General features: G+C 36.0%; 1 protein-coding gene across 1 annotated transcript in view; it reads right to left on the reverse strand.

The window, feature by feature from the left end:
- The window catches only part of STT3B (STT3 oligosaccharyltransferase complex catalytic subunit B), a 96,675-nt gene that overhangs the window by 4,512 nt on the left and 66,612 nt on the right, over positions 1 to 25,551 (reverse strand). Inside the window, exons 4-14 of the mRNA XM_007449638.1 lie at positions 25,434 to 25,499; positions 23,713 to 23,812; positions 14,088 to 14,186; positions 12,811 to 12,957; positions 11,508 to 11,556; positions 9,716 to 9,870; positions 7,145 to 7,356; positions 5,539 to 5,726; positions 4,643 to 4,814; positions 3,619 to 3,792; positions 1,095 to 1,208 (exon numbers count right to left, since the gene is read on the reverse strand). Of these exons, the coding sequence (XP_007449700.1) occupies positions 1,095 to 1,208; positions 3,619 to 3,792; positions 4,643 to 4,814; positions 5,539 to 5,726; positions 7,145 to 7,356; positions 9,716 to 9,870; positions 11,508 to 11,556; positions 12,811 to 12,957; positions 14,088 to 14,186; positions 23,713 to 23,812; positions 25,434 to 25,499 (1,476 nt within the window). The remainder of the gene's footprint in view (positions 1 to 1,094; positions 1,209 to 3,618; positions 3,793 to 4,642; positions 4,815 to 5,538; positions 5,727 to 7,144; positions 7,357 to 9,715; positions 9,871 to 11,507; positions 11,557 to 12,810; positions 12,958 to 14,087; positions 14,187 to 23,712; positions 23,813 to 25,433; positions 25,500 to 25,551) is intronic.

Consider the following 25,551-nt stretch of genomic DNA (forward strand, 5'->3'; position numbering starts at 1 on the left):
TCAAAATGAATGCATGCTACAGGCACGGCTTGGAGCTCTTGATAAACGTGACAGAAAAAAGAAGTCTTTCAATGCTCTCAATAGTGAACAGAGAAACTAATCTTTCACCCATTTTCTGAGGTAGCTAATTATTATGGCTTAAGTTGCTTCTTTCTTAGCATGAGTTTAGAGACCAGGCAGTGGCCTTCAAAGAAAACACAAACAAAAACCTAAATCTGGTAGTAAAATTTTTGTCTGTTTTTTTTTTTCAGAGCCACCTGTAGAGTAATTCCAAGCGAATAATGCTGAAACATTATCTTGATCCCTGGTATTTGTATAAAATTAAACAAGCAATTTTTCCTCTGCCACTGATGTAACCTCAGTATGAAGGTGTAACTTGATATGACAGTCATGCAACCTGAGAGCTATGAAGAATCACAGAAGCCATCAGTCCAACCCCCATTATACACAGACAAGGAAAAACACAAGTCCAGAGAGAATGTGACTTGTCCAAGGGTTACATGACCTGACAGAGCCAGATCTGGAACCCAGGTGTTGTGACAGTCCGTTATCTGTTCTTTTTGCCACGATGCCTCTTGGCCCATTCACTCATCTTTGTCGACTCTTAATCTTTTGTACCATATCATTCCAATTTTCTGGGAAAACTCTGACCCAGAGAGTCCTAGCTCTCTGGGGTAATGGAGAACAGGGAAACAGTGAATATATGAAGTGATTAAATAATTCATCTCTTTAATTTCAGGCTTTCCCCCACTAGGCAGTGAAGTTAAACTACTTAAGATCACACTGCTTCCCAGCTGGAAGGCCTCTCCCTGGTCTTCCAAAAGCATGAAGTCAAAAAGTGAGATGGCAAGCAAAGAATGGATTTGAGCCTATGTTAATTAACAATTTTGGAAGGAAATCGTCGATCTAAAAAATATTTCCTCGTTTTTTACATACAAGTTTCAGAAATTAAATTTAATAGAGAAAAGAATCTTTAGATGAGCACATTTTTCTTTACAGCGCAACGAAAACATCATTATCCTGTTTTCTAGAGTCAAACAAGGCTACTTAATAGTCCTCTGAATAAAGATTATAGAAAAATTGATGTAACTAACCTGCATTTCTCCAAATCTGTAGTATGACATTTTATACATAAGGCAATTCAACAAAGTAGGGGATCCTGCTTTGTCTACACGGAATTCTCCTTGTGGGGTGAAATAGTCACTTTCCTACAGGAAAGAATCCAGAAGTTTGTGTCGGTTTAATATAACCAATTCAAAGCTACAGGTTCCCCTTTTCATTTCCCCATAAGAACTAACTTTTGAGGTATCTTCATAAAGCCATATTTAGTTACATCTCAAAAAAAACATAGTATCAGAAGATGAACTTATAAATTTAATGTCATCTCTTAAAAAACCCACAAAACTATCATGGGTGTTTTTTAAAGCTCAGTATAGAAATCATTTATAGGAAATAAACAAGAGTATCCAAAACACAGAGAAAAAGAACAATAGTCTGTTAGAGTGAGGGAGGGCGATTATTAATTAATTCTACCAGATTTTAAACCATGTTATAATAAAACCTCAATAATTTAAGGAAAAAAAAAGGTACCAATACCATGATTTAGTATCAGGTAGGCCAACTAAATTTGTTCTTTATTTTTCCATATGAACTTTTAAAATCAGTTCTTTAGTTGAGAGGGGAATGTTTAGAAAACTTCTGTAGGAATTTTTATTGGGAGTTCGTCAAATTTATGAATTAACCTCTAAGAGGGCTAATCTGACACCATCGATAGAAATTCCTCATCTAGGAATTTATCCTACAGAGATACTTATAAGTGGGCAAAATGATGAGTGTAGTAAGTTATTTATCACACCACTGTTTATGAGATTAAAAAACTGGAATCAACCTAAATGTCCATTAACAGGGACAGGTTAAATAAATCATGGTGCACACACACAATGGAAGACACCATGCAGATATAAAAAAAAAGGAATGAAGAAGCATCCCCATAAGATCCCCATAATATATTGTGAAGTAAAAAAATGCAAGAACAAGGTGTATATTTTGCTACTAGTTATCTGCTTCAATAAGAATCATAAGAAAATAGTAAGAGACTACCATGGACTTTTTTCTTTTCCTTTTCTTGGGGTGGGGGGTGTAAACTTTTACTGTATATCCCTTTATATTTTATTTTTTGAACCATGTGAATGTGTAAATTACCTATTCACAAAGCATAGGAATTTAGGATTTTTCTCTATATAAATGGTTCAAAGCATATATCTGGATCTACCACGTCAGTTTTAACACTGCTAAAGCAAATGCACAAATGAAAATTATATACTAGGAGGATTAAATTAAGACCAATTTAACACAAGGTAATACTGTTTATTAATCGTAGTTAAGGGGAAATGTCACAGCATTTACATTTAAACAGGAAATCTGGGGCTTTACTCGACTTCATCCCTGTCACATAAAACACATTCATACATTTTCCCAAAAGGTTCGTTTATTCTGGATCAGCAGTGAATCTTACTCTCATCTTTTGTGCCTTCACCACGTAAACCACAGTGCTGGGTGCCCAACCTCTCTGAGCTCACAGCTGAGTGGGAGAGATACAACAGAATCTACCTACAAACCAGGCTGGATGTGATCTGATAATGCACCAGAGAAGGGCTTCTGGAGAGATGACTAATCTGTGGTAGGGAAGGTACTCCAAGAAGAAAACAGTATAAACACGTGTGTCAGATGAGCCAAGGAAAGAAACCACGAGGCAAGTTTCATGGGCTAGAGTAGATCGACAGAGTGGAAAAAGGTGATAGAAGGACAAGAGGCCAGCAAAGGAAAGTGAAGTATTAAGGGGTTGTGCATTCTGAGCTAAAGCGTTTGGATTTCATACCACTGCTTCATTATTTCAATCATCATTATGATTATTTCAAACCAGCCACTAGGCTGAGGCTTCATCGATGTTACTATAAATTCTCATAACAGCAGTACAAATGAATTATTCCTGGCATCTGTTAGTGATCAACTGAAACAGCCGTAATCACCATTATAACACTAGAACCTAGAACAAGACCTAGTGCTCGAAGCATATAATGCTGACTGGCTGAAAAACAACTTGCCCATAGCACCAAGCTGACAGTGGCAGGGTTTAGTTCCAACTCATGTCTGTCTGGTTTCAAGGCCCCTTTCCTTAAACTAATGAAGGCTTAAAAAAAAAAGCTGGAAAGTTACATGATCAATGTCATGTTAGACTGGGAGAGGGAACAAGACTAAGGCAAAGATAGCAAGCAAGTTCAAGGCTACTGTCCTATTTCAGGTTTATGAGCATAGGGGTCAATGCCAGAGTGGAAGCAATGAAAATGGAAGGAAAGGGCAGAAGTGACAGGCTGTAAGGAGTAAAGGCAAGAATTTTGACAAGGGATTGCTTTGTAGGGGAGAATGGAAGTACCAGGTATGAGTTTCCAAAGTTTTAAACCTGGGAAAATGCTTATGGTATCTTTAATAAACAGTAAAGTCAGACTGAAGAACTAAATTTGGGGGATAGGATAATGAAAACAAACACAATGCAATTAACAAGGTAAGAGGGCTACTGGGAGCTATCTTTCACACACTAAGAACGACCTAGTTTCTTACCCGAATGTCTTTTGGATGTTCCCCTTCAGCTATCCTAACCATCCAGAGAAATTTGTTGATATCATCACCAGAATACCCAATAACCCCTCCAAAAATAACCAAAACATAATCTACATCCAGACTCCTCATGATTTTATAGGCTGCTGTTTCATTTGAAGACATGGCTTTTCCCACCTACAAAATAAAAAATGAGAATGTGTGTACTTAGTCCCAAAATACACTAAAAATAAAAATGGACGCACATTTTCACTTTAAGATGGAATGCACTCGAGTTTGATTTACATGGAATTCTTTTTATAAAAATGATTTGCTATGAATTCAACAGATTTACTGAGATTTATAAGCACCTCACTTACTACAACCAATTATAGCAGAAATGTCAAAATCAGAAATAATGCTCTAATATTTTGCTAATAATTAGGTCTCATGAAATTAACATTTTAATATGAAAGCAGGCAAGCTTAAAAGGACGAGGATGACCATCCATCTAGCTAGCACAAATATATTCTTCTCTTCAGTTTACTAAACATCTAATGATTAGTTACAACACTAATACAAAGAGAACTCATTTGGCTAATGCCCAGTTATCTATTTAGAACCTTTAAAGAACAGAGAGGTGATTACTTTAATTAACGTATATTAGTTATTTAATAGCTAGAGCGAACATAATTTGCATGCCCATAAAACACAGTGCGTTTGTTTTACATATATGCAAATACTTTTCTTAACTTATGAAATGGAAAATACAAGACAAATATAATATTTTAAGTTTCAGATTTTGCCTATTCTCCAGCAAACAGCCTATAATTCTGAATGACAAATAAATTCTATTCTTAAAAACAAAATAAGCATACCTTGAACTCACTTTATTGAATAAATACGTAGAGAAGTATGTTCAAAATTCAGCAAGCACAGAGCACTTTCACGCACATTTTTCCTACTTAATCAATCACAAGTGAAGTCTGATTGCTAAGTAGTGAATAAAGGTTTGTAACTTTTGCTCTTTTGTTGATCAAATTCTTACCAGTGCTATGTGGCTGTTATTCCAGGTGTTATTATCCACCAAAGTAGTTCTATTAGCCATCCCAGCTATTTGATAGCCATAATCCCACCAAGACATCACTCGGGCATGTTCATCTGTATTTTGCCTCAGCCAAAAGTAAGCTTCTCTAAAATCATCTAAGATATTCCTGGTGCTGAAAACAATCACAATATTCTTTTAAATGATATCTTAGAAGTGTGAAGATGGTAACTTAAAATCTTGAGGTGCCAGGCCACTAAGTAATTTCATATTTTAAGGATGGTAGTTAAAAGCCTCCATGGTAGGGAGAAAAAAAAATTAATGGAGAGCTAGACTAGTGCTTCTTAGACTTTAATATGCATGCAAACCACCAGGCCATCTTGTAAAAAAGCAAATTCTGGTTTAGTAGTTCTGGGGTGGAGCCTGATACTGGGCAAGTCTAATGAGCACCCAAGTGAAGCAGAAGCTGTGGTGGGAATGTGGGGTTGCAGTACATAAACCAGCTGTTCTTAAACTGTAGCTGCATCAGAATCACCAGGGGGGCTTATTAAACCACAGATCGCTGAGTCTCACCCCCAGGTTTCTCATTCACACACTGAAGTGGGGTCAAGAATTTACATTTCTAAAGGATTTCCTGGTAATGATGATGCTCTGTGTCCAAGCACAACACTTTGAGAAAGACTAATGTGTATGTTATATATGCAAAGATATTTTGGAAAAGAGCATGAAATACAATGATTATTACCTACTTCTACCAAAGAGGACGGGCAGGGGAAAGGTCACAAGAAAAGCAAAGCAGATTCAAATGCAGAGCCTCACAAACATCTTTGAATTCTATCTTTTGAGACAGGAAAAAAGGGTAGGTATAAAATCCTCTTGTAGTCAAGTTGTCTTCTTACCCGTCATGATTGTAAGAGGCCAGGACCACACTTGGGCTGGAGTAGGCATTGCTTGTGACCCAGGTACAGTGGACTGCAAACATCATCAACAGCATCAGCATCAACATGGTAACAATGCTTTTTATATTAGGACCTAAGCCCTCTTCAGTTTTTTCCTGTTCAGTTACATGCTTCCTCACTTTACCTGCCTGAAAATGCAAAAAAACTGATGAGACAAATCATCATTTGACTTACTTTCATTAAGACACTCAAAAGGGAGAAGGTTGGGAGAATGTTATCTATCAATTTAATTCTTTCAGAAGGAAAATGTATAACCATCAGGAATTCTCGTGTGGGTCATACAACATTTTCTAAAAATTATCAAGGTGAATTCTAAAGTCAAATGTGAATGAGAAGGCTTCCTGGAACTAAACCTAATCCAGGAGCAGGTTGCAGAGCAAAAAATCTCCGGTAAGAAGCTGCTTTCAAACTCAACTGTCCTTATGTTTTATGTAAATACAAAGGAGATAACCAAATGGTCTCATGCTGGCTACCTTTTCTTATAAAAAATCTGAACTCCTCACCGTGAAAACAGCAATATCCAGCTATAATCCAGACCATGTAGGACTTTAGTATAGGAAAAAACTGCATTATCAGAATCAGTTTTCTAATTTCCAAACCCCAAACCAACAGACTTGTTAAAATCAAGATTACATTTTTGAAAACAAAACAAAAACCTCACCGAACAGAGAACAGTCAGAGGTTCTAAATTGCAAGGCTAATTATTAAGAAACCACAAAACAAAACACAACAAACAGAAAAGCAGGTATGTGCCTTATTAGCACTAATCTGTATGAATAATACTGGACCTATCATAGTAAAGAAAGAAAATTTCAAAATTAATACGTACACTGCAAAGCTCTTCATTGCTTATTGCTACTTAAAAATCTAGTTAATAAAGTTTACTATGTCATCCAAGACAAGTGCTTTGATTCTAAGTCTTTTCCACACTTGCACCAAATATAATCCTGCTCTGTTAGCTGAGAAGTTAAAAGTAAATTACATTATTATATGGGCCAGCCACCTAGTGCTAATGAACTGGAGACTTTTTTTTTTGCGGTACGCAGGCCTCTCACTGTTGTGGTCTCTCCCGTTGCGGAGCACAGGCTCACGGGCCCAGCAGCTCCACAGCATGTGGGATCTTCCCGGACTGGGGCACGAACCCGTGTCCCCTGCATCGGCAGGCGGACTCTCAACCACTGCGCCACCAGGGAAGCCCCCTGGAGACTTTTTTAAGGCACTTATTCCCCTCGTGAATCACTATTCAGTCAACCAAATATTTTAAAAGTTTACAGTGAATATGGACCTCAAGGATAAGCACTTTGCACATGGTTTCAGAGGGATTTATAGCACTAAATGTTATGTAATTTAGTAGAGCACCAGCTTTCTGAGTGAAAAGACCAACCAGGATTCAAAATTTGAGGCAAGAAGTAAAGACCAACTAGAAATGTCATAGTTTGCCTAAATTCTTGTTTAATCACCCTTCATAATATATATAAGTTCTTATTACTGTGGTGGAAAAATAAAACACGTAAAAATTTTAAAGGCCTTACTTTAGATTTCCCACCTTATCATACAAATTTCCTGGGTTTCTCTTGTCATCCTCATCACTGCTGTCCTCCACAGGTGGGTTTTCCCTTTTCATGTCATCCCCCAAATAATGCTCAAAAACATTTGAGAATGCAATTGCAGACAGCATACAGACGACTGGAGTCAAGGTCAACATCAGCCGCACCATCACGCCAGCAAAGTAGACAGCACTGATGGCATACAGAGCAACTGCAAAGACAAGTTCTCTCGTAACACTTCAGAAGAGAAAAGGGTCCCTGGAAACTTCACTGACTATTTGAAACTATTTAAAACAAAATCTAAAAACAGACAAACATCTCATAAAAGGGCTGTTTTTACTTATTTATTTACTTAAAGAGGAACTTTTTTAAAAAAAAATTTATTTTAGTTATTTTGATTTTGGCTGTGTTGGGTCTTTGTTGTTGCACGCAGGCTTTCTCTAGTTGTGGCGAGCCAGGGCTACTCTTTGTTGCGGTGCACAGGCTTCTCACTGCGTTGGCTTCTCTTGATGCGGAGCACAGGCTCTAGGTGCGTGTCCTTCAGTAGTTGTGGCACGTGGGCTCAGTAGTTGTGGAGCATGGGCTTAGTTGCTCCACGGCATGTGGGATCTTCCTAGACCATGGCTCAAACCCGTGTCCCCTGCACTGGCAGGCGTATTCTTAACCACTGTACCATCAGGGAAGCCCTAATTGTTTTTAAATAATGCTAACCAATTTAAAAGTCATATTTAGAAATTATAACTAGTGTTGACAAAATAAATACTGCATATCAACAGTTTAGAGAAGCATATCATGTTTCAAGTTTAATTATAGCTACTATGGGGAATGAGACAATTCATTATTTGTCAACAGCATCACATATTAGAAAAATACGTTAACTGACAGATGAAAACATGTTTGGTGAATTGTATTATTAAGCACAGTAAGTTTATAGAATCAAAGTCTATGAAAAGTCTGTGCCAGTATCTGGCATAAAGCCTGCTTTAAAGTAAGAATGGGATGAGAAAAATATAATTTATTACCAAAGGAGGAACTTATAAAGTTATTGCCAAGAAACTTAAAAAAAAAAAAATTGGAAATAATTTCCAATAGTCAAAGCTTTCCAGATAATGTGCTCACCACAAGGAAAGGCTCTATCATTTCTGGCTGGAGGCTATATGACTTTACAAAGTTAATGAGTCATTTGAGTGCCTATCTCATTTGAAGCTAATTCACTTTTTTTTTCCTGACTAAAAAATACATTTATTATACCATATTGTTTATCTCAATGGATTTTTATATATGCACACACCTATGTATTTACCACCCATATAGAAATACAGAACATCTGTATACCTCCTCAGGAGAATCCCTCATGCCTCTTCCCAGTCAATAACTGCTCCCCTCACCCCCCACCCTTTTTTACCTTAAAAGTCCAAAAAGGTAATCACTATTTGGACTTTTAAAGCAATAATTTAGTTTTCCTTATTCTTAAACTTCATAGTAATGAAATTATATAAAAATGTTCTCTTTTGTACTGGTTTCTTTTAATTACCCATGCTATTCTTTTATTAATTGTTGTGTTGCATTCTACTGTACAAATACATAAAAATCTCTTCATCCTACTGCTGATAACCTTTGGTATGTTTCTAATTTGGGGCTATTATGGATCAAGTTGCTATGTAAACATGTCCTTTATGGGACACATGCACTTACTTCTTTTGGGTATATACCTAGGATTGGGACTGCTAAGTCATGAGTGGGCAATATGTCTAAGCTAAAATCTTTTTGAATGATGCAATATTAACATGGCCTTATCCAGAGTCCACTGACGTATAGAAACCAGAAAAGAAGGGGTATCATCCTTTGGTTAGAACCTATGCAGATGCTATTTTATCTCTCCTGACTTCACTCTGGAACCGTAACTTTTGAGTGTCTCTAATGGTCCAGGATCCATACTTGCACAAACTATTTGCTTGTGTGACCCTGTGCATATTACAAAGCTTTTTCAGTTTCAGGTTTTATCAAATGCAAAACAGCCACAGCATACTTCTTGTGATGACTGAATTACATGAAAGTGTTTGGTATCTGTTTATTTTGTCCATTTATATTTTGAATGTCAGATCCTAAACACTGGCTTTAAAATAGTTTGTATATCTAAGTCTTGTAAGTTGGAAATTACACAAATCAGTCAAGAGGGTGTTACTTAAAGGTGATTCTTATTCCATTACAAAATGTACTTTTGCACTGAAATTTGGATCATGGATGCCCCTGAGAAAATAAAGTCAAGTCTATTCTGTCAGCAGTTATAATTTCCAATTCTCAGCCACAGAGTATAATTACATTAACCTCTCAGAAAACAATAAATTGAATGAAAAATTTATATACTAGTCCAAAATGAAAAGTTAGTAATTAGAGTATATATAATGCAAATTCACTGAATTTTTCTCAGTTAAGCACTTATGCAAAGTAAGAGAGGAAAGTTTATCTTAAATATGCATAGAGTCAAGCAAAGAAAAACAAAACTTTAAAGTGCAGTGATAATCTCAACAAAAATAAATAAATAAAAGTATTTATTAAAAATCTCTTACCAAATACTCTTTCATCGTTGATATTTTTAATGCAGAACCACAGGCCTGCTGGGAAGGTACACACAAGAATATGTAGATCAAAGAAGAAAGATACCCAAGTTGTAGGTTGATGCTCAGACACTGATGCAATAATTGGAATGTGTATTTTTGCATACCTGGTATTAAAAAAAGTTAACATTATTTAAAAGTAAATGATAAAACAGGAGTTCCTTTTAGATGACTAAACTTTCTCTGATTGTAGATATGGTTCCTATCCCTACCTCTTCTTGCTTAAAAGTATATTCTAATGTAACCAGCTAGAGTGGAAATAAATGTGATACACACTGGTAAAACCAAAACCAATATGCCCCTCCTAAAATCAGAATTATCTAAGGCCAGTTATAAAAGTGTTGGCTCTGACTTCTAACACAAAAATCTTTGCTCAAATAGGAATTTGTTTTGCAGTTTTAACTTAGTACTTTTCTAAGTTTGCATCAACGAGTTTCACTATCTTCTGGACTTATTACTAGCAGAAATACCTTATCCGATAAGATATCATATTGCCACAATACCTTTCTTAACAAGGAGATGGCACAGAGGCTGGTGAGGGAAATGGAAAAGACAGGACAAATTTTCCCTGAAATTCCAAAGTGGTCAGTTAAAGTCTGAAAGCAAGAATAAGTATGACTAAGAAAAATTTAACCTAGGATTTTAACCTAATCAGAATAACTAACTTCTACAACTGGGGTTTTCCCTCAAACTCTGGTGATGCAAAGGCTGATCTCTGGAAGTTTGTGTCTGTTAGCTTCAGCCATTCATACATAATTTGCTTATGCCCTTTAATTAGTCATGGGCAGGAGCCCTTTCGGTATCACACCAAAGGGCAGGCACAATAAATTGTGGTAGGTTTTTTATTCGCCCACATGGGGAGTAACAAAAAAGACAGAATAGCAGAATCAAGGGAGAGAAGTAAATTATCACCAAGAGATATTTTCTTATCCTTAGGAAAACATTTCTAGAGATAAAAAATTATTGAGCTAATTTAAAACTAATTTTTTTTTTTTTTTTTTTTTTTTTTTTTGTGGTACGCAGGCCTCTCACTGTTGTGGCCTCTCCCGTTGCGGAACACAGGCTCTGGACGCGCAGGCTCAGTGGCCACGGCTCACGGGCCTAGCGGCTCCACGGCATGTGGGATCTTCCTGGGTCGGGGCACGAACCCACGTCCCCTGCACCGGCAGGCGGGCTCTCAACCACTGTGCCACCAGGGAAGCCCTAAATTTTTTTTTTACTATTTTTATAATAGCACTCTTAAAAAGCACAACAACAAAAAAATAATAAAAAAAAAAGCACAACAAATACTCTCTAGTATATCTGATAGGTTAAAAAATATCAAGAAACTTAGATAATGTGGTATTAAAAAGAAAGTTAAATTTTTCTTCACATCTACGGCATACAGATGCTATAACATAGCATCTATCCTTAATGATTAAAAATTAAATATTACTAACAGATGGAAACTTTGAATACACTGGTAAAAACAAAAATCAATTACTAAAATGGCACACGTTACCTGAAATGTTTTAACAAATAAAACTAAAATAAGGAGTTGCCCATGAACAGAAATGTGACTTACATAATCACACTAAAGGTGAATTCCAAACAGGTATTATAACAGACAAAATACAACATTTACTAAACTAGTACATGCTAGATACTTTAGAAATGTTGCCCAGGTATTGACAGAGATACTAACAATAAAGAACAGATGACAAAAGGAAAATAACATGAGGGCAAATAACTTATCTGCACTTACCCAGTATCCCACAATGAGTAAAACCTGCCACTCCACGGTGCAATGTAACCTTGGAAGGAAAAATGTAGAGGAAATTAATCTGCCTTTTCACTGTTTTTATGTTTATTGATTATTATGGATTAATTTAAGCTAATATTAAAAGAATTCTTGTTTTTAAAAGAATAGGTGACAACGTATTTCACACAGCTGGCAGTCAGATAAAATAAGGTTAGGGATCAAATAAAAAAAATATCCACGGACATTACATTTCCAGAGAAATACAACAAGTTGACAGATAAAATTGTAGAATGTTTTCCAATTCTCTCTTAAACCTCTAGTTGACTAGTAAAATAAAGCTAAGATATTAAGATAGCATTGGATAATTTTAAAAAGTAAGAGGTGTCCAGTATGCCAAATTTAGATAAATTACAAAGATGATTTTAATTTTTAAAAAAATTTATTTATCTTTTATTTATTTTTGGCTGCATTGGATCTTCATTGCTGCACGTGGGCTTTCTCTAGTTGCATCGAGCAGGGGCTAATCCTTGTTGTGGTACACAGGCTTCTCATTGCGGTGGCTTCTCTTGTTGTGGAGCATGGGCTCTAGGCATGAGGGCTTCAGTAGTTGTGGCTCGCAGGCTCCAGAGTGCAGGCTCCGTAGTTGTGGCACATGGGCTTAGTTGCTCCGTGGCATGCTGGATCTTCCTGGACCAGGGCTCGAACTCGTGTCCCCTGCATTGGCAGGTGTACTCCCAACTACTGTGCCACCAGGGAAGTCCACAAAGATGATTTTAAACATTCGTGCCTTTTATTCCTGTCAATTAATTCTTCATGATTTTATGACGTAGGCTGGTACATTAATTTGACATACCTTCAGAAAGAATTTGACTTATTTCTAGGGACTAGTAAAGTCAGGATTAGAAAGTAACTCAGAATCCAGAAGCAGACTGAAACTGATCTGGTTGACTGTTTAAAATCAGGAGATAGAGTATATGTACACAAGGGAGGGTAAACCTGCACTGTTAATACTGGAAGCTTTGAATTTTATACATTTTGGGCCTATTCATCCATCAAGAGAAGGATGTTTGAAAGTGGATTTATCAGAACCTGAAGCAGCAAAATTAAGATACTGTTAAAAAAAAAATCAAAATTTGTACTTCTATTCACATTTTAGAATCTTTGACTATTATTTTCATACAGTTTGTAAAGAAACCACAATATTTGACCTACTAGGATAAATGCAACATGTACAAAATTTGAAAAAGAATTACTTTTTGCAATAACCTAGAGACAAGATTCATATCTTACAGGTTATGACACCTACCTGTATAAGTCAAATAGATGACACTAAGGAACACAGCACCTGCAGCTAGTGATACACCCAAAAAGAACAGGGTCTGGAACTCTTGTTTTGTTAATCGGTCTCTCAGATACTGCAAGAAAGCATAAGCTTGCAGCAATGCAAAGACACCTAATTAAAGAAAAGGTTCATATAAGTAATCAACAAAGCATTTTTACCAAGGACATTTACAAACGTTAATTTGGAAGACCTTCTTAGAATACCTTGTACCATTCATATATCAGAGACTAGTCATTTGATCTGATATTTCCTTTGTCAAATGACAGTTAACCAATTAATACATCCAAAAAATTCTGTTACGTATTTTTTTTCAAAATGATCAGACTCCCCATACACGGACCAGGCAAGAAAAATCTCATTTCAGTAACTGAAGCCTATTCAGCACATTAAATTCCACCCTTTGTCCCATATTTTAGCAACATGTTTTCTAGGGAAAAAAATTTAAAAAACAAAGAAACATCATTAAAAAAATAATTCTCAGATTTACTGAAGGATACAACTGACCTGGATCAGAAGAATCCTGATATATGGTTACTGTTTATAGTTGGGTGGGGGATGGAGATGGTTCAAGATTCTTACTGAGAATCTGATGATAAAAGCTATGGAACATCATCTCAGAAGTTAAATATACTGATATTTATAAAATGCTACAAACAAAATAACTACCCACAGACTTCCTATGGATCATGCACCTTGTGTGGAGAATCTCTGATAAAGTTTTATTCACAGATCTCCCACTGTATCTTGTTATTTGTGACCGAGATTAATGATGGCAAAATGCTCTGCTTTAGGGAGAGAAATTATATGACCTTATAATCAATATGAAAGCCATTAATTCCAGTTAGTAGATATGGATAAAATATTTTAGTGAGATGTACGGAACATAAAAATGAAATGTTCCATCTAAATTTGGTAAAATGAAAACTCAGTGATTCAGTAACTCAGTGTACAGATACACTAATTTATACAAAGCAAATGTTATTTAGTGTTTGCAAAAAAGGATGTTTTGCTTTTTCAAAACAGTCACAGCTGGCAAGATAAGCACTTTTAGGCGTACAATATCAGAAAGTCTCCATAAACTCTATGATATTCATATTTTATAGTGGTGATGTTTTTAGAACCAATACGATGAAAATTAAAAACAACTACAAAACCCCAAAAGAACCCTTCATCCCACTGAAGATCGGCCAGTCATACCTTCACAGATTTCTTAGAAGAAAGAAAATAAATATTTTTCATACCTGCAGCTGCCATGTGTTCACTTGTTCTGATTGGCTGGAATCCCACAAAGGGTATCTGCATGGATAATATTAAGCCCACAATATAGAAAGTGCTATATGCTATAAAGACAAAATAGGAAAGGATAATTTACTACTACCAATAAGTACTTCAAACATAAATATATACACAACTCATATATTTTTAGCAAAGTTTTAACTGAACTTATTTTAAGAATAGAACACTGAAGTGACTATTCTATTTGATATATATTTGATGGTTAATCATACATTATAAATCGTGAAATTCTTTCTGCCATTTTAAAAAATATTATTTTAAGGAGACTGGTGCTGTTTTACTCTCCTGAAAATGGAATCAAGTTTTTTTTCAATCTATCATTAAAAATCAATGACATAACCCAAGAAGCTATGTAATACATAAGTAAACACCATTCCTATTGGCATTAACCCATAAATAAAGTATGTATGACCAAATGAATACTTATCATCATCATATTATGAATAGCTGCTATTGTCTCAAAAGCTTTTAAGTATTCACACCCTATTTATAGTCTCCTAACACTTTTGTACAGTACTTAACCAGTTAAAAAAAAAATTTTTATGTCTATCCGTTAAGTTTTATGTGATTAAAGAAAAGAACTAAGTACACAGAAGTCAAGCCATAAAACAGACTAGTTACTGAATTTATTAGGATCTAATAAAGGAAACTTATTTGCTCTTGGCACTGAATATACTATATAGTATTCTCGGCTTATATCAACCTAAGTGTATAGGTAAATTGGGGAGGGGCTACAATTTGTATAACAGACTTATTTTTGCATTTAGGTGTTCACAGATCACTACCAGACAAGCTGATTACAGTGAAAGTATTTGGAATCACTGTAATTAAAAATTATTTAGAAATGAAGTTAAAACTCATATAAAATAAGCTAATGTGAAGATTATTCCATTTATAAAGCTTACTCACATACTTTATGAAGTACAGTCAATATTTAGTTGTTGGCAAATAAAATACTCTATTAGAAAAAAAAACTGCAAGAGAACTGTTATAGCAGGCGTATCTGTATGCTACACATTGTACAGCACAGCACATGCTTCTCTTCACTCAACTCAGCTGAGAAAGAATGCTTATTTGCTTTTAAAAGAAACCCATTTATAGAAGGTAAATTATGTGTTAATGGTTCAAATGTTAAGTTGCCTTCCAAGCTGTCTGGAGAGATGACTACAGTGTTAGAAAAAGGATAAGAAGCTTAAGTAAATGTAATAGGAAGGACCAATGTATAAAGTTTCTGATGACCTCAAGCTAACAGAGAACCAGTTGTCTAGAGGGCGCTGCAGAAGTAACACATCCAACAATGTACTTTCCAGACATATTAGTGTTGGAGTACAATTACCCTCAATAAGACAGTTGAACACAAATGCAATAAAAGTTAAGTAAATATAAATAAGAATTTCTATGTCACATATATTCGAACTGCCAACCAATTTGGTTGATGGGTTATCGAATAACAGTACGTTTCTTTAACAAATCAGTCTGTGTAGACACCCAGATGAAGAGTCACAGAGGCAAAATTACAAAAAAAATGGGAAAAAGGTCATTGTGTGACCTTGAACTACTTAAAAACAAAAGTTTGTTTCCTCGCAACAGAATGAGGAGTTTAGACAAGATCTGTAGATCCCTCCCCTCCTCCGCCCCAATAATAATAAGCTAAGATTCTATGATCAACAGGTCTTTTAGACACCTAGAGCTGAGAAATTAAACCCTGGAGAAATATTGAACACACAAAGGCACAATTAGAGGGGCTTCCCTGGTGGCACAGTGGTTAAGAATCTGCCTGCCAATGCAGGGGATACGGGTCCAAGTCCTGGTCTGGGAAGATCCCACATGCCGTGGATCAACTAAGGCCATCAGCTACAACTACTGAACCTGTGCTCTAGAGCCAGCGAGCCACAACTACTGAGCCCGTGTGCCACAACTACTGAGCCTGCGCGCCTAGAGCCCGTGCTCCACGACAAGAGAAGCCACCACAATCAGAAGCCTGTGCACCACAACAAAGAGTAGACCCCGCTCACCGCAATTAGAGAAAGCTCGCGCGCAGCAATGAAGACCCAACGCAGCCAAAAATTAAAAAAAAAAAAAAAAAAGGCACAATTAGAAAGGCCAAGCCTGAGAAAACCTTATGTCATTTATGTGTATTAATTACAGTTAAGTCTACTTACATCCAAACACTACAATCACCTCTGAAGCTGGATTTCTCTTTCTTATAAACACAAATGAACACTGAATATTATATAACACTGCCACAGAATTTGGATTAGATATGACAAATGGCACACACTGAACAAAAAAGTAAAGTTTTAAAAAAAAATTGAGGTCAAATTCACATATAATCATTTTGAAGCAAACAATTCAGGGGCATTTAGTATATTCTCAATGTTGTGCTACCACCAAACCTCTCTAGTCCCCAAACATTTTCATCATCCCCAAAAAAACCCTCATACTCACCCCATCCCCTCTATCCCAGAGCAAGGCAAACACAAATCTGCATCTGTTTCCATGGATTACTGGTTTGTTCTTTTTTGTTTGTTTGGTTTGTTCTTAATTGTAAAGGTAATGTATTGTTTAGAAAAAAGAAAACACAGTAAAAAGTGAAAGTCTCTAGCCCATTTACTTCCCTTTAAGTCACATTTTCCAGAAATAATCACTAGAAGGCATGGTCAGCACACATATACATGATGTGTACACACATCATACCGTCTCTTCAAATGGGACTACACTGTGGTTGGTAATGTAAAAATTTCAGCAATCACTTGCCTGGAAACTATCAATGAAGTTTCTTCTCAGGGATGTGCTCAAGCTCATTTCCAGGCATATCCAAAAGAGAAGACTAAACTGGGTAATATTCTCATTTCAGCAGTTTTATGCAACTTCACAGAGGCATTTATTGTCATTAGTGAAGAAGAAAACATTTTATAAAAAAGTAGGTGCGCTAGGGCTTCCCTGGTGGCACAGTGGTTAAGAATCCACCTGCCAGTGCAGGGGACACTGGTTCGAGCCCTGGTCCAGGAAGATCCCACATGCCGCGGAGCAACTAAGTACGTGCGCCCCAACTACTGAGCCTGTGCTCTAGAGTCCGTGAGCCACAACTACCGAAGCCCACACGCCTAGAGCCCATGATCCGTAACAAGAGAAGCCACCTCAATGAGAAGCCCGCACACTGCAACGAAGAGTAGCCCCCGCTCGCCGCAACTAAAGAAAGCCCGCGCACAGCAACAAAGACTCAACGCAGCCATAAATAAATAAATAAATAAAATTTTAAAAAAAGAAGTAGGTGCACTAGAGTTCAAGTTAATAAAAAGATGGAGATGAGTTCAAGAAACAGAAATTCAATCTCGGCAAACATAAAAAATGCCAGGTGGGACTTTAATTTGTAAACATTACTTTGTAAATATAGGTTAATGTCAAATAAATCTGAACTAACAGAAACAGACAAGTTCTCAACAATATTTTACCTATAAATATTCCTCTATCCAAATTAACCTCATTTAACCTACTTTTAACCTACTTTTAACCTCATTTATACCTACTTACATGCACCAATACATGCTGATAAATGTGCTATATGCAATAATCCAAAGATAACCATTTTGGATCACTGATACTGAGATTTTACATAGGGGGATATATGTTCTACTTCACAGCACTCTTTAACACACCAATATTTCCATTGTTAAAGAAATGACAGGCCCCAAATGGAGTCACCTGGGCTAAAATCAAAACTTAATTCATAACCTTAATTGCAGTCACAACTTTCCCCAGGAATGCAATCCTAGCTGGTCAATGTGGAATTTCCTGGTCAGCACCAAAGAGGTAATTCTTTCTAGACCCCCCTCACCAAAGAAAGATGAGGTAATCTGACACATAGACCCTTCCCTCCCCAAAAGGTAGGTTACCTAAGCCTGAAAGGCATTTCTGTTTGTGAATTTCCTTGTCTTGCCTATAAAAATCTTTCCCTTTCTGAGGCTCTTTGGAGCTCCTTTCTACTTGGCTAGATGTGATGCCACTCAACTTATGAATCATTCATAAAGCCAATTAAATACTTAAAATTTACTCAGTTGAATTTTGTTTTTTTAACACTATTAAATTCAGGACTGCCTGCCAAGTAATATAAAATGTCACAAGCTCATCTTGCTTTTTTTAATACTGCCCTTCTTCTTGAACCTGTAAAATTAGATATACATCTCCATACCTCAGTTTAAATCCTATTTACAAACCCATGTTTTAAAACAAAGAAAATAAGATATACTTGAGTATTAAGAAATAGTGAAGTAACTTTCAATTCTTAAAAATAAACACAATCTCCACTGCAAAATGAAAACAAGTTTTTCTCCCGTCTATACCACAGCATCAGTGTGTTGAAAAATTATCTCTTTAATTAATTCATTCAAATATTAAGTTTATGTCTATCATGGTCAAGACTTTCTAAAAATACAAAATCTTATTAAGATCAAACCTATCCTCTAAGAGTTAGATATGTAATTAGGAAAATCAGAGATGTACACAAATAACCACAATACAATGAAGCAAGTACATGTGACATTAGTGGAAAAACCCCTGGCTCTATAAAAATTTAGAGAGAGCTCCTCTTCTTGACATGGGCATTGAAGAGGCAGTTGACAACACCCGTACCATTCTCTAATGTTCTCAAAAGACCTCAACAACACAAACACATGGCAATCATTCTCCACGAATTCTTCCTCCAGACTCTATGAAATTTGACCAAACTACTATCTACATCTATCACAACCTTCTATCCATCCATCTTAACCTACTTTTCTTACCCTTTAAAGCAGACGAATAAAGCTTTCCATCAAAGTAGTAAGCTCTAAGAAAACGCACAAGACCAATAATGTAGTAAATAATTTATTACATCATGACAATGTTTATCATACTGCCATCCTGTGGAAGTACAGTTACTGGCCTTCACTACTGCAGACCATACTTCCAATGTGTCAGAATTCCCCCCAAATTACCATTAGGAAGATATATACAAGGTCTGTTATTCTGTTTGGTTATTTTTAACCAAAGAAAATCTCTTGGGTTTGGGACAAATAGTAATCTTCTGAAACAGAACCTAAACATCTTTTCACTCTTCAAGTACTTTATTTTTGGGGGGACTTCCCTGGTGGCGCAGAGGTTAAGAATCCGCCTGCCAATGCAAGGGGCATGGGTTCGAGCCCTGGCCTGGGAAGATCCCACATGCTGCGGAGCAACTAAGCCCGTGTGCCACAACTACTGAGCCTCTGCTCTAGAGCCTGCCAGCCACAACTACTGAAGACAGCACACCTAGAGCCCATGCTCCACAGCAAGAGAAGCCACTGCAATGAGAAACCCACACACCGCAATGAAGAGTAGCCCGCTCGACGCAACTACAGAAAGCCTGTGCACAGCAACAAAGACCCAACGCAACTAAAAATTTTAAAAATTAAAAAAAAATTTTTTTAAGTACTTTATTTTTTTTTAATCCAAGGGTATGGGGTGGGACCAGACTGATACAGAGAAGAAACAAACCACTGTCCTTGACTTAAGGTGTACAAATGAATTGTTCTATAAAATAAAAGGCACTGAAAGGCCTGATTCGAGTTCCAAAAGAATGTCAAGTTTTCAAGAAGCTCCTGCTGTTCCCCAAACTAACCTTTAAGTACCTTCTTAACTTACCTTGACAGTACCCTTCATGCTTTTAAAGTACTGCTATACTTCCTTTTACTTAAATAAAGTTAGAAAAAGTTTTGTGAATATTATATTCCTGTTAACTTTGATCCACCATTAAATCACCTTACCATTTCTGAGTTGCTTTATCTCCTGGGTGATAATGAAAGGGCTAGCAAAATATTCCTTTGCCATCCCCTGTCTCTCTCAACCAAAACAGTGCTAACCAAAAGAAACATAGTGAGGAAGTACTTTAAAATTCAACCAATTTTGCTTTATTATTAACAAATATGATTAAAGGCTTGTAAGACTGTTGGAAGCTTTTGACTAATAAAGATACTTTATTACGGCTTGATTACTTGACTACTGTGAATGCTGGTAAATAAGCAGGGTGAAAAATGCTAAGAAACTTATATGAAATTAAAGCTCACAAGATCCCCCCCACGCGCCCCCCAAAACTAAAAATAAAAAAAACCCTCCACGGATTCTTCTCGACCAGCAGAGAGAAATCCAGTGACTAACTTAACAGATATACATAATGAGAAAAATAATTTTTCCAGGATGCTGTTCATTGCAAACTATGTAGAGAATGAGTCTTGTAAACTATTATTTTATAAGCTCTATTTGTAAAAGCAGCAAGAAGTGACTTGTTCAAAACACCTGAGTGGAGAGACAATCACAACTTTTAAAAATAGCAAATATACTTTGTACTGATACCTAAAATGAAATCAAGGATAGTACAGCAGAAAAAACCAAACAAATATAATTTGAAAATACGATGATGTTCCTTGGTAACTTCTAGAGCTAAATAGAAACAAAGAGGGCGGGGTGGAGAATTTGAACAGCATGAAATTATCTAAGAGTTTGCTAATCTAACTTCATACACATCCATAACATCCCTAACCCATTTTATTTTTCTTCCCTCTGAAAAGCTCTTCTAATATTCTTATATTCTCAAGAGCCAACCAAAGCAGTGTTAACTGTATGCTTTTCTAAAGTGACCAGAGAAATCCTATTCATCAAATACAAGGTCTTTTCTCAACTCTCATCCTACTTGATCTTAGTGCTAACACTTAAGAGGACTTGGTCACTGTTCATGCTTTAAACTTTTATGTAGAAAATACTCCCATTTGACCTCCTTAACAATGTATTTATCTGGCTACTTCTAACTCTTCCTTTAGTTCTTCCTCTTCCTGATTCAGGGGCATTTCACAAAAGTCTATCCCTCAATCTTCTCCCTAACTCTGTTCTCCTGATCATTACATTATCAGGACCCCTATTTTTGAAATTAAACAAAGAAACTCTTAGTTCTTCCCCATAAGCATTTAACTTAAAATGTTTTTCCTTGTATAGTCCCAAAACAAAAAGCCAAGAGTTATTATTTAATCTGTCATCTTCTTTTCTGGATTCCAATGCTTGTTTACAGTGTTTTCAGGGTAAAGAGATTTATGATAGGTTGATATATTTCCCCAGTAAGGTATTTATTTACATGGCAGGCACACAGTTACAGTGATTTTTTTGCATTACGAGCTATGGAGCCAAAATATCTAAGTTCAGTCTTCAGCTCCATTACTAGCTACATGATTTTGAGCAAATTATGTCTTCTCTTGTTTCCTCATCTGTAAAATGAGGATAGTAATAGTACCTATCCTCACAGTGTGGTTATGAAGACTAAATAAGTTAAATACATGTGAAGGATTTAGGACAGTTTGTGCTTATATAAGAATAACTTGACACATACAGATGTACTATTTATTTCAGTGGTGATTATTATGAAGTATGCTGAAATGGCTATACATATAATTAATATACTCTAACTTTTTAAAATTGATATAATTTGTACTAACAAAAAAAACCCCTATCCTTTTAAAATGTACCATTGAGTGGTTTTTATTATACTCACAAAGCTGTGTAACTATCACCACTGTCTAATTCCAGAACATTTCCTCACCCCCAAAAGAAACCCCAATACCCATTAGCAGTCACTCCTCTACTACCCAGACCCCTGGCAACCACTAAATCAACTTCCTGTCTCTAATCTGCTTGCTGTCTTTATGGATTTGCCTGCACTGGATACTTCATACAAAAAGAATCCTACAGTATATGGTCTTTTGTGTCTGGCTTATTTTACTTAGCACAATGTTTTCAAGGCTCATGATGTAGCATGTTATCAGTACTTTATTCCTTTTCATTGCCAAATAATATCCCATTGCATGGATATACCACACTTTATCCATTCATCAGTTGATGGACATTGGTTTGTCTTCACTTTTTGGCTATCATGAATAATCAATGCTGCTATAAATGTTACAGTACAAGTTTTCGTGTAAATATATATTTTTTCTTTTTCTTTTTTTTAGTTGTGGCCCACTGGCTTAGTTGCTCCATGGCACGTGGCATTGAACCCATGTCCCCTGCTCCGGCAGGCGAATTCTTAACCACTGGGTCACCAGGGAAGCCCCAGAATCAGTCTCCCTTTTAATATACCTTAAGCCCAAAGAATCCGTGGAAAATTGTTACAGAAAATAAGATGATAAAAAATTGTAAGGACTATAACAGAAGCATATAGTACACAGTTCATATAGACACATCCTAAGCAGTTACAAAGTAAATATGTATTTTCAATTCTCTTAGGTATATACCTAGGAGTGGAATTGTGGGTCACATGGTAACTCTATGATTAAATTTTTTTTTTTTTTTTTTTGCAGTACGCGGGCCTCTCACTGTTGTGGCCTCTCCTGTTGCGGAGCACAGGCTCTGGATGAGCAGGCTCAGTGGCCGTGGCTCATGGGCCCAGCCGCTCCGTGGCACGTGGGATCTTCCCGGACCGGGGTGCGAACCCACATCCCCTGCATCGGCAGGCAGACTCTCAACCACTGCGCCACCAGGGAAGCCCCTATGATTAAATTTTTGAGAAATTGCCAAACTACTATGTTTTTTAATCAAGTAAATAAGATTTATATCTTTTTGTTATTGTTTTCCAACATTATAATAATGGAATTATTTTACTAAGACACTGGTTTCAGATCATAACTTCTCTGTGATTAATTCAACCCATAAAAGTTCTGTCTCTCTCATAGAAAATGAGCTCTAAGATTTGAGACATCATCTATTACTAAGCATCTTATTCAAAAGATATGTTTTAAAACCTGTAGAGCAAATTAAAATCGTGTAGAGAAAATACTCAGTCTCTACTATGGTCCGAATGTTTGTTTCTCCCCAGAATTCAATGTTGAAAACCTAATGCCCAAGGAAATGGTATTAGGAGGTAGCCTTTGGGAGGTGATTAGGTAATGAGGGCTCCAAGGGAGCAGTACCCTTTTAAAAGAGGCCCCAGAGAGCTTGCTCATTCCTTCTACCAGGTGGGGACAAAGAAGGTACCAGCTGTGGAACAGGAAAACAGCCCTTACAAGAATGTGAACATTCTGGTGCCTTGATTTTGGATTTTTTAGCCTCCAAAACTGAGAAATAAATTTCTATTGTTTATAAACTACTCAGTCTCTGGTATTTTGTTATAGCAGCTCGAATGGACTAAGACAGCCTGTTGTATATTATACAGAAAGAGCTTTCAAAAGTTTATTAAACTGTTAAGGATCCTTAATCTCTTACAGTAAGCTGAATTTGAATAATATGTATATGTGAATGATAGAAATGCCCATTCCCCCGAATTAAAAAAAAAGGTTGACAAATATTAAATCTAGACTAATTTCGACAAAAACTCATTAAGGGAAAGTTGATAATAACACACTTAGTAAAAATGCCTGACCCTCCTTATTAATACAAAAAGCAAAATAACTCTAAAATTATTTTTACCTCCTCATGAATAATACTAACCTAACAGAAATGTCTGTTCAATGAAAAGAACGTATATGAAACACCTCTTAGAAGTTGACAGCTATCAGAAGTCAAATCACTTACCTATGTAGACTCTTTTGCTGTATCTCTGCATTAGTAACAACACAAAAACATGCAGTGGAATAAGGTTGATAATAAACACATAACCACCCCAAGCAGAGACCTATGAGTAAAGAAATGCTAAGTTAAATAATTTATATATTTGCTTTTTAAAATAGATAAGTTTTGTGATGACATGTCATGACAATCTAAACATATAATAAGCAAATATAAACACTAGGATTTTTAGCAATTTGGAAATGCTTAAAAATGGATTTGTAACCTACAAATGACCTATTTTTCTTTATTTTTATTGATAAGTAAAACAACAGAATACCATAAATCCAATACACTTTTATATTCACTGGAGAAATGGTCAAATTAAATTAAACTTATAAGAACACTGAGAACAATATAATTTGTGAATTGGCAATAAAAAGACTGTCATGGAGATAGACTTTTATAATATAGATCATCAATTTTTTAAAGAAAAAAAACCCTTTTACTCCCTCCATTTTTGATGATAAATACATTGCAAGAAACTTCACTAAGAATAAGAACAATGGATGTTAGCATTAGTCAACTACTAAAAGGAATACTCAGATGATCTGGATGTGCTTTGTGATCCTCAAGACAAAAGGTGCTACCTTGGGTATAAATTTCTTCCTACCAATGGACACAAATCAAGATCCCAGTTTAATGTTTAGCCTGTAGCACAAAATTAGAATAATTCTATTTACCAGACAACCATGTTATGTTCTGGTCTAAATCAATAAAGGTTCTAAAGAAAATGTTTATTCCAAACCAACAGAATTTATTAAGTACATTCAGTAATAGGCAATAAGGTCTGTCAAGATCAAAGTTCTTGCATGTTCTCTAATAATTAAAAGCTTAAAAGAACCATTTGTACCAACAGTCACCTTAGGAGACTATATGTTAACATACATGTTCTAACAATGCTGCCCTTGTCTAAAACGTAGAAGAACAATTTATAAGAAACGGCCTTCAGTTTACAATTCATATAAGAACACCAGTTTACTGCTTCAGTCATATGCTATTTTTCACCAAAGACAACATTACTTTGGTTGAGTTCCAGTTCTAACTGAAGGACTTCTGGTTATTTCTAAAATTTTAGTCTAAACTTGAAAGAGAATGGGTTTGCTATTATTGAGTACAACTGCACAGAATGTGCCCTAACCTTTAACCACTTTAAAAGGGGCAAGGATAATATGGAAGCACAAATTCCATGACATTTGTTTAAGAAACAAAAAAAGTTACTTAAGATTATCATTAATTTTCAGCATAAGACTACTATATAGGCTGTGGTGTGGGAAAGAAAGGCAGGAGATTAAAGAGGTAATACTGAACCCCAATCTTAAGTAATCTGTTGAAAAAAATTATGTTAAGTAGTTTACAGGTTAACCTAGAGAATGTGATCATTATTTAGAAAAAGTTGTACATTCGAAAGAAAAGTTTTTGTTTCACTTGCTGCAAGTATTACATTTGAGGGGTTGAGTATTAACCCTCCCCACTAAAGTAAAGGTCCATACCAGGCCCTGAAGGTGGGAGTAGGGAAGAGAGTGGTAGTAAGGAAAGAGAATACATTAAACAAAAGATCTTAAAGACTGCAGGAGAAACGAAGTGGGGAAGTAGCCCTGGCTGAGAAGGGAATGAGGAAGAGGAGGCACTGATCCAGCTACCAAAGACTTGTGTGCCCTCATGTAGTTTCAAACATGAAATCTTACCATATAGAAATATGACAAGCAGCAGCACATCGTCCAAAAAACTGACCCGGTTTTTACAGATTTTACCTAAAAAACAAACAAGCAACTGATATAATAAAGTTTATAAATGTTCCTGCTG

Source organism: Lipotes vexillifer, unplaced genomic scaffold, assembly GCF_000442215.2.
Source record: "Lipotes vexillifer unplaced genomic scaffold, Lipotes_vexillifer_v1.1 scaffold536, whole genome shotgun sequence".
Lineage (NCBI taxonomy): Eukaryota > Metazoa > Chordata > Mammalia > Artiodactyla > Lipotidae > Lipotes > Lipotes vexillifer.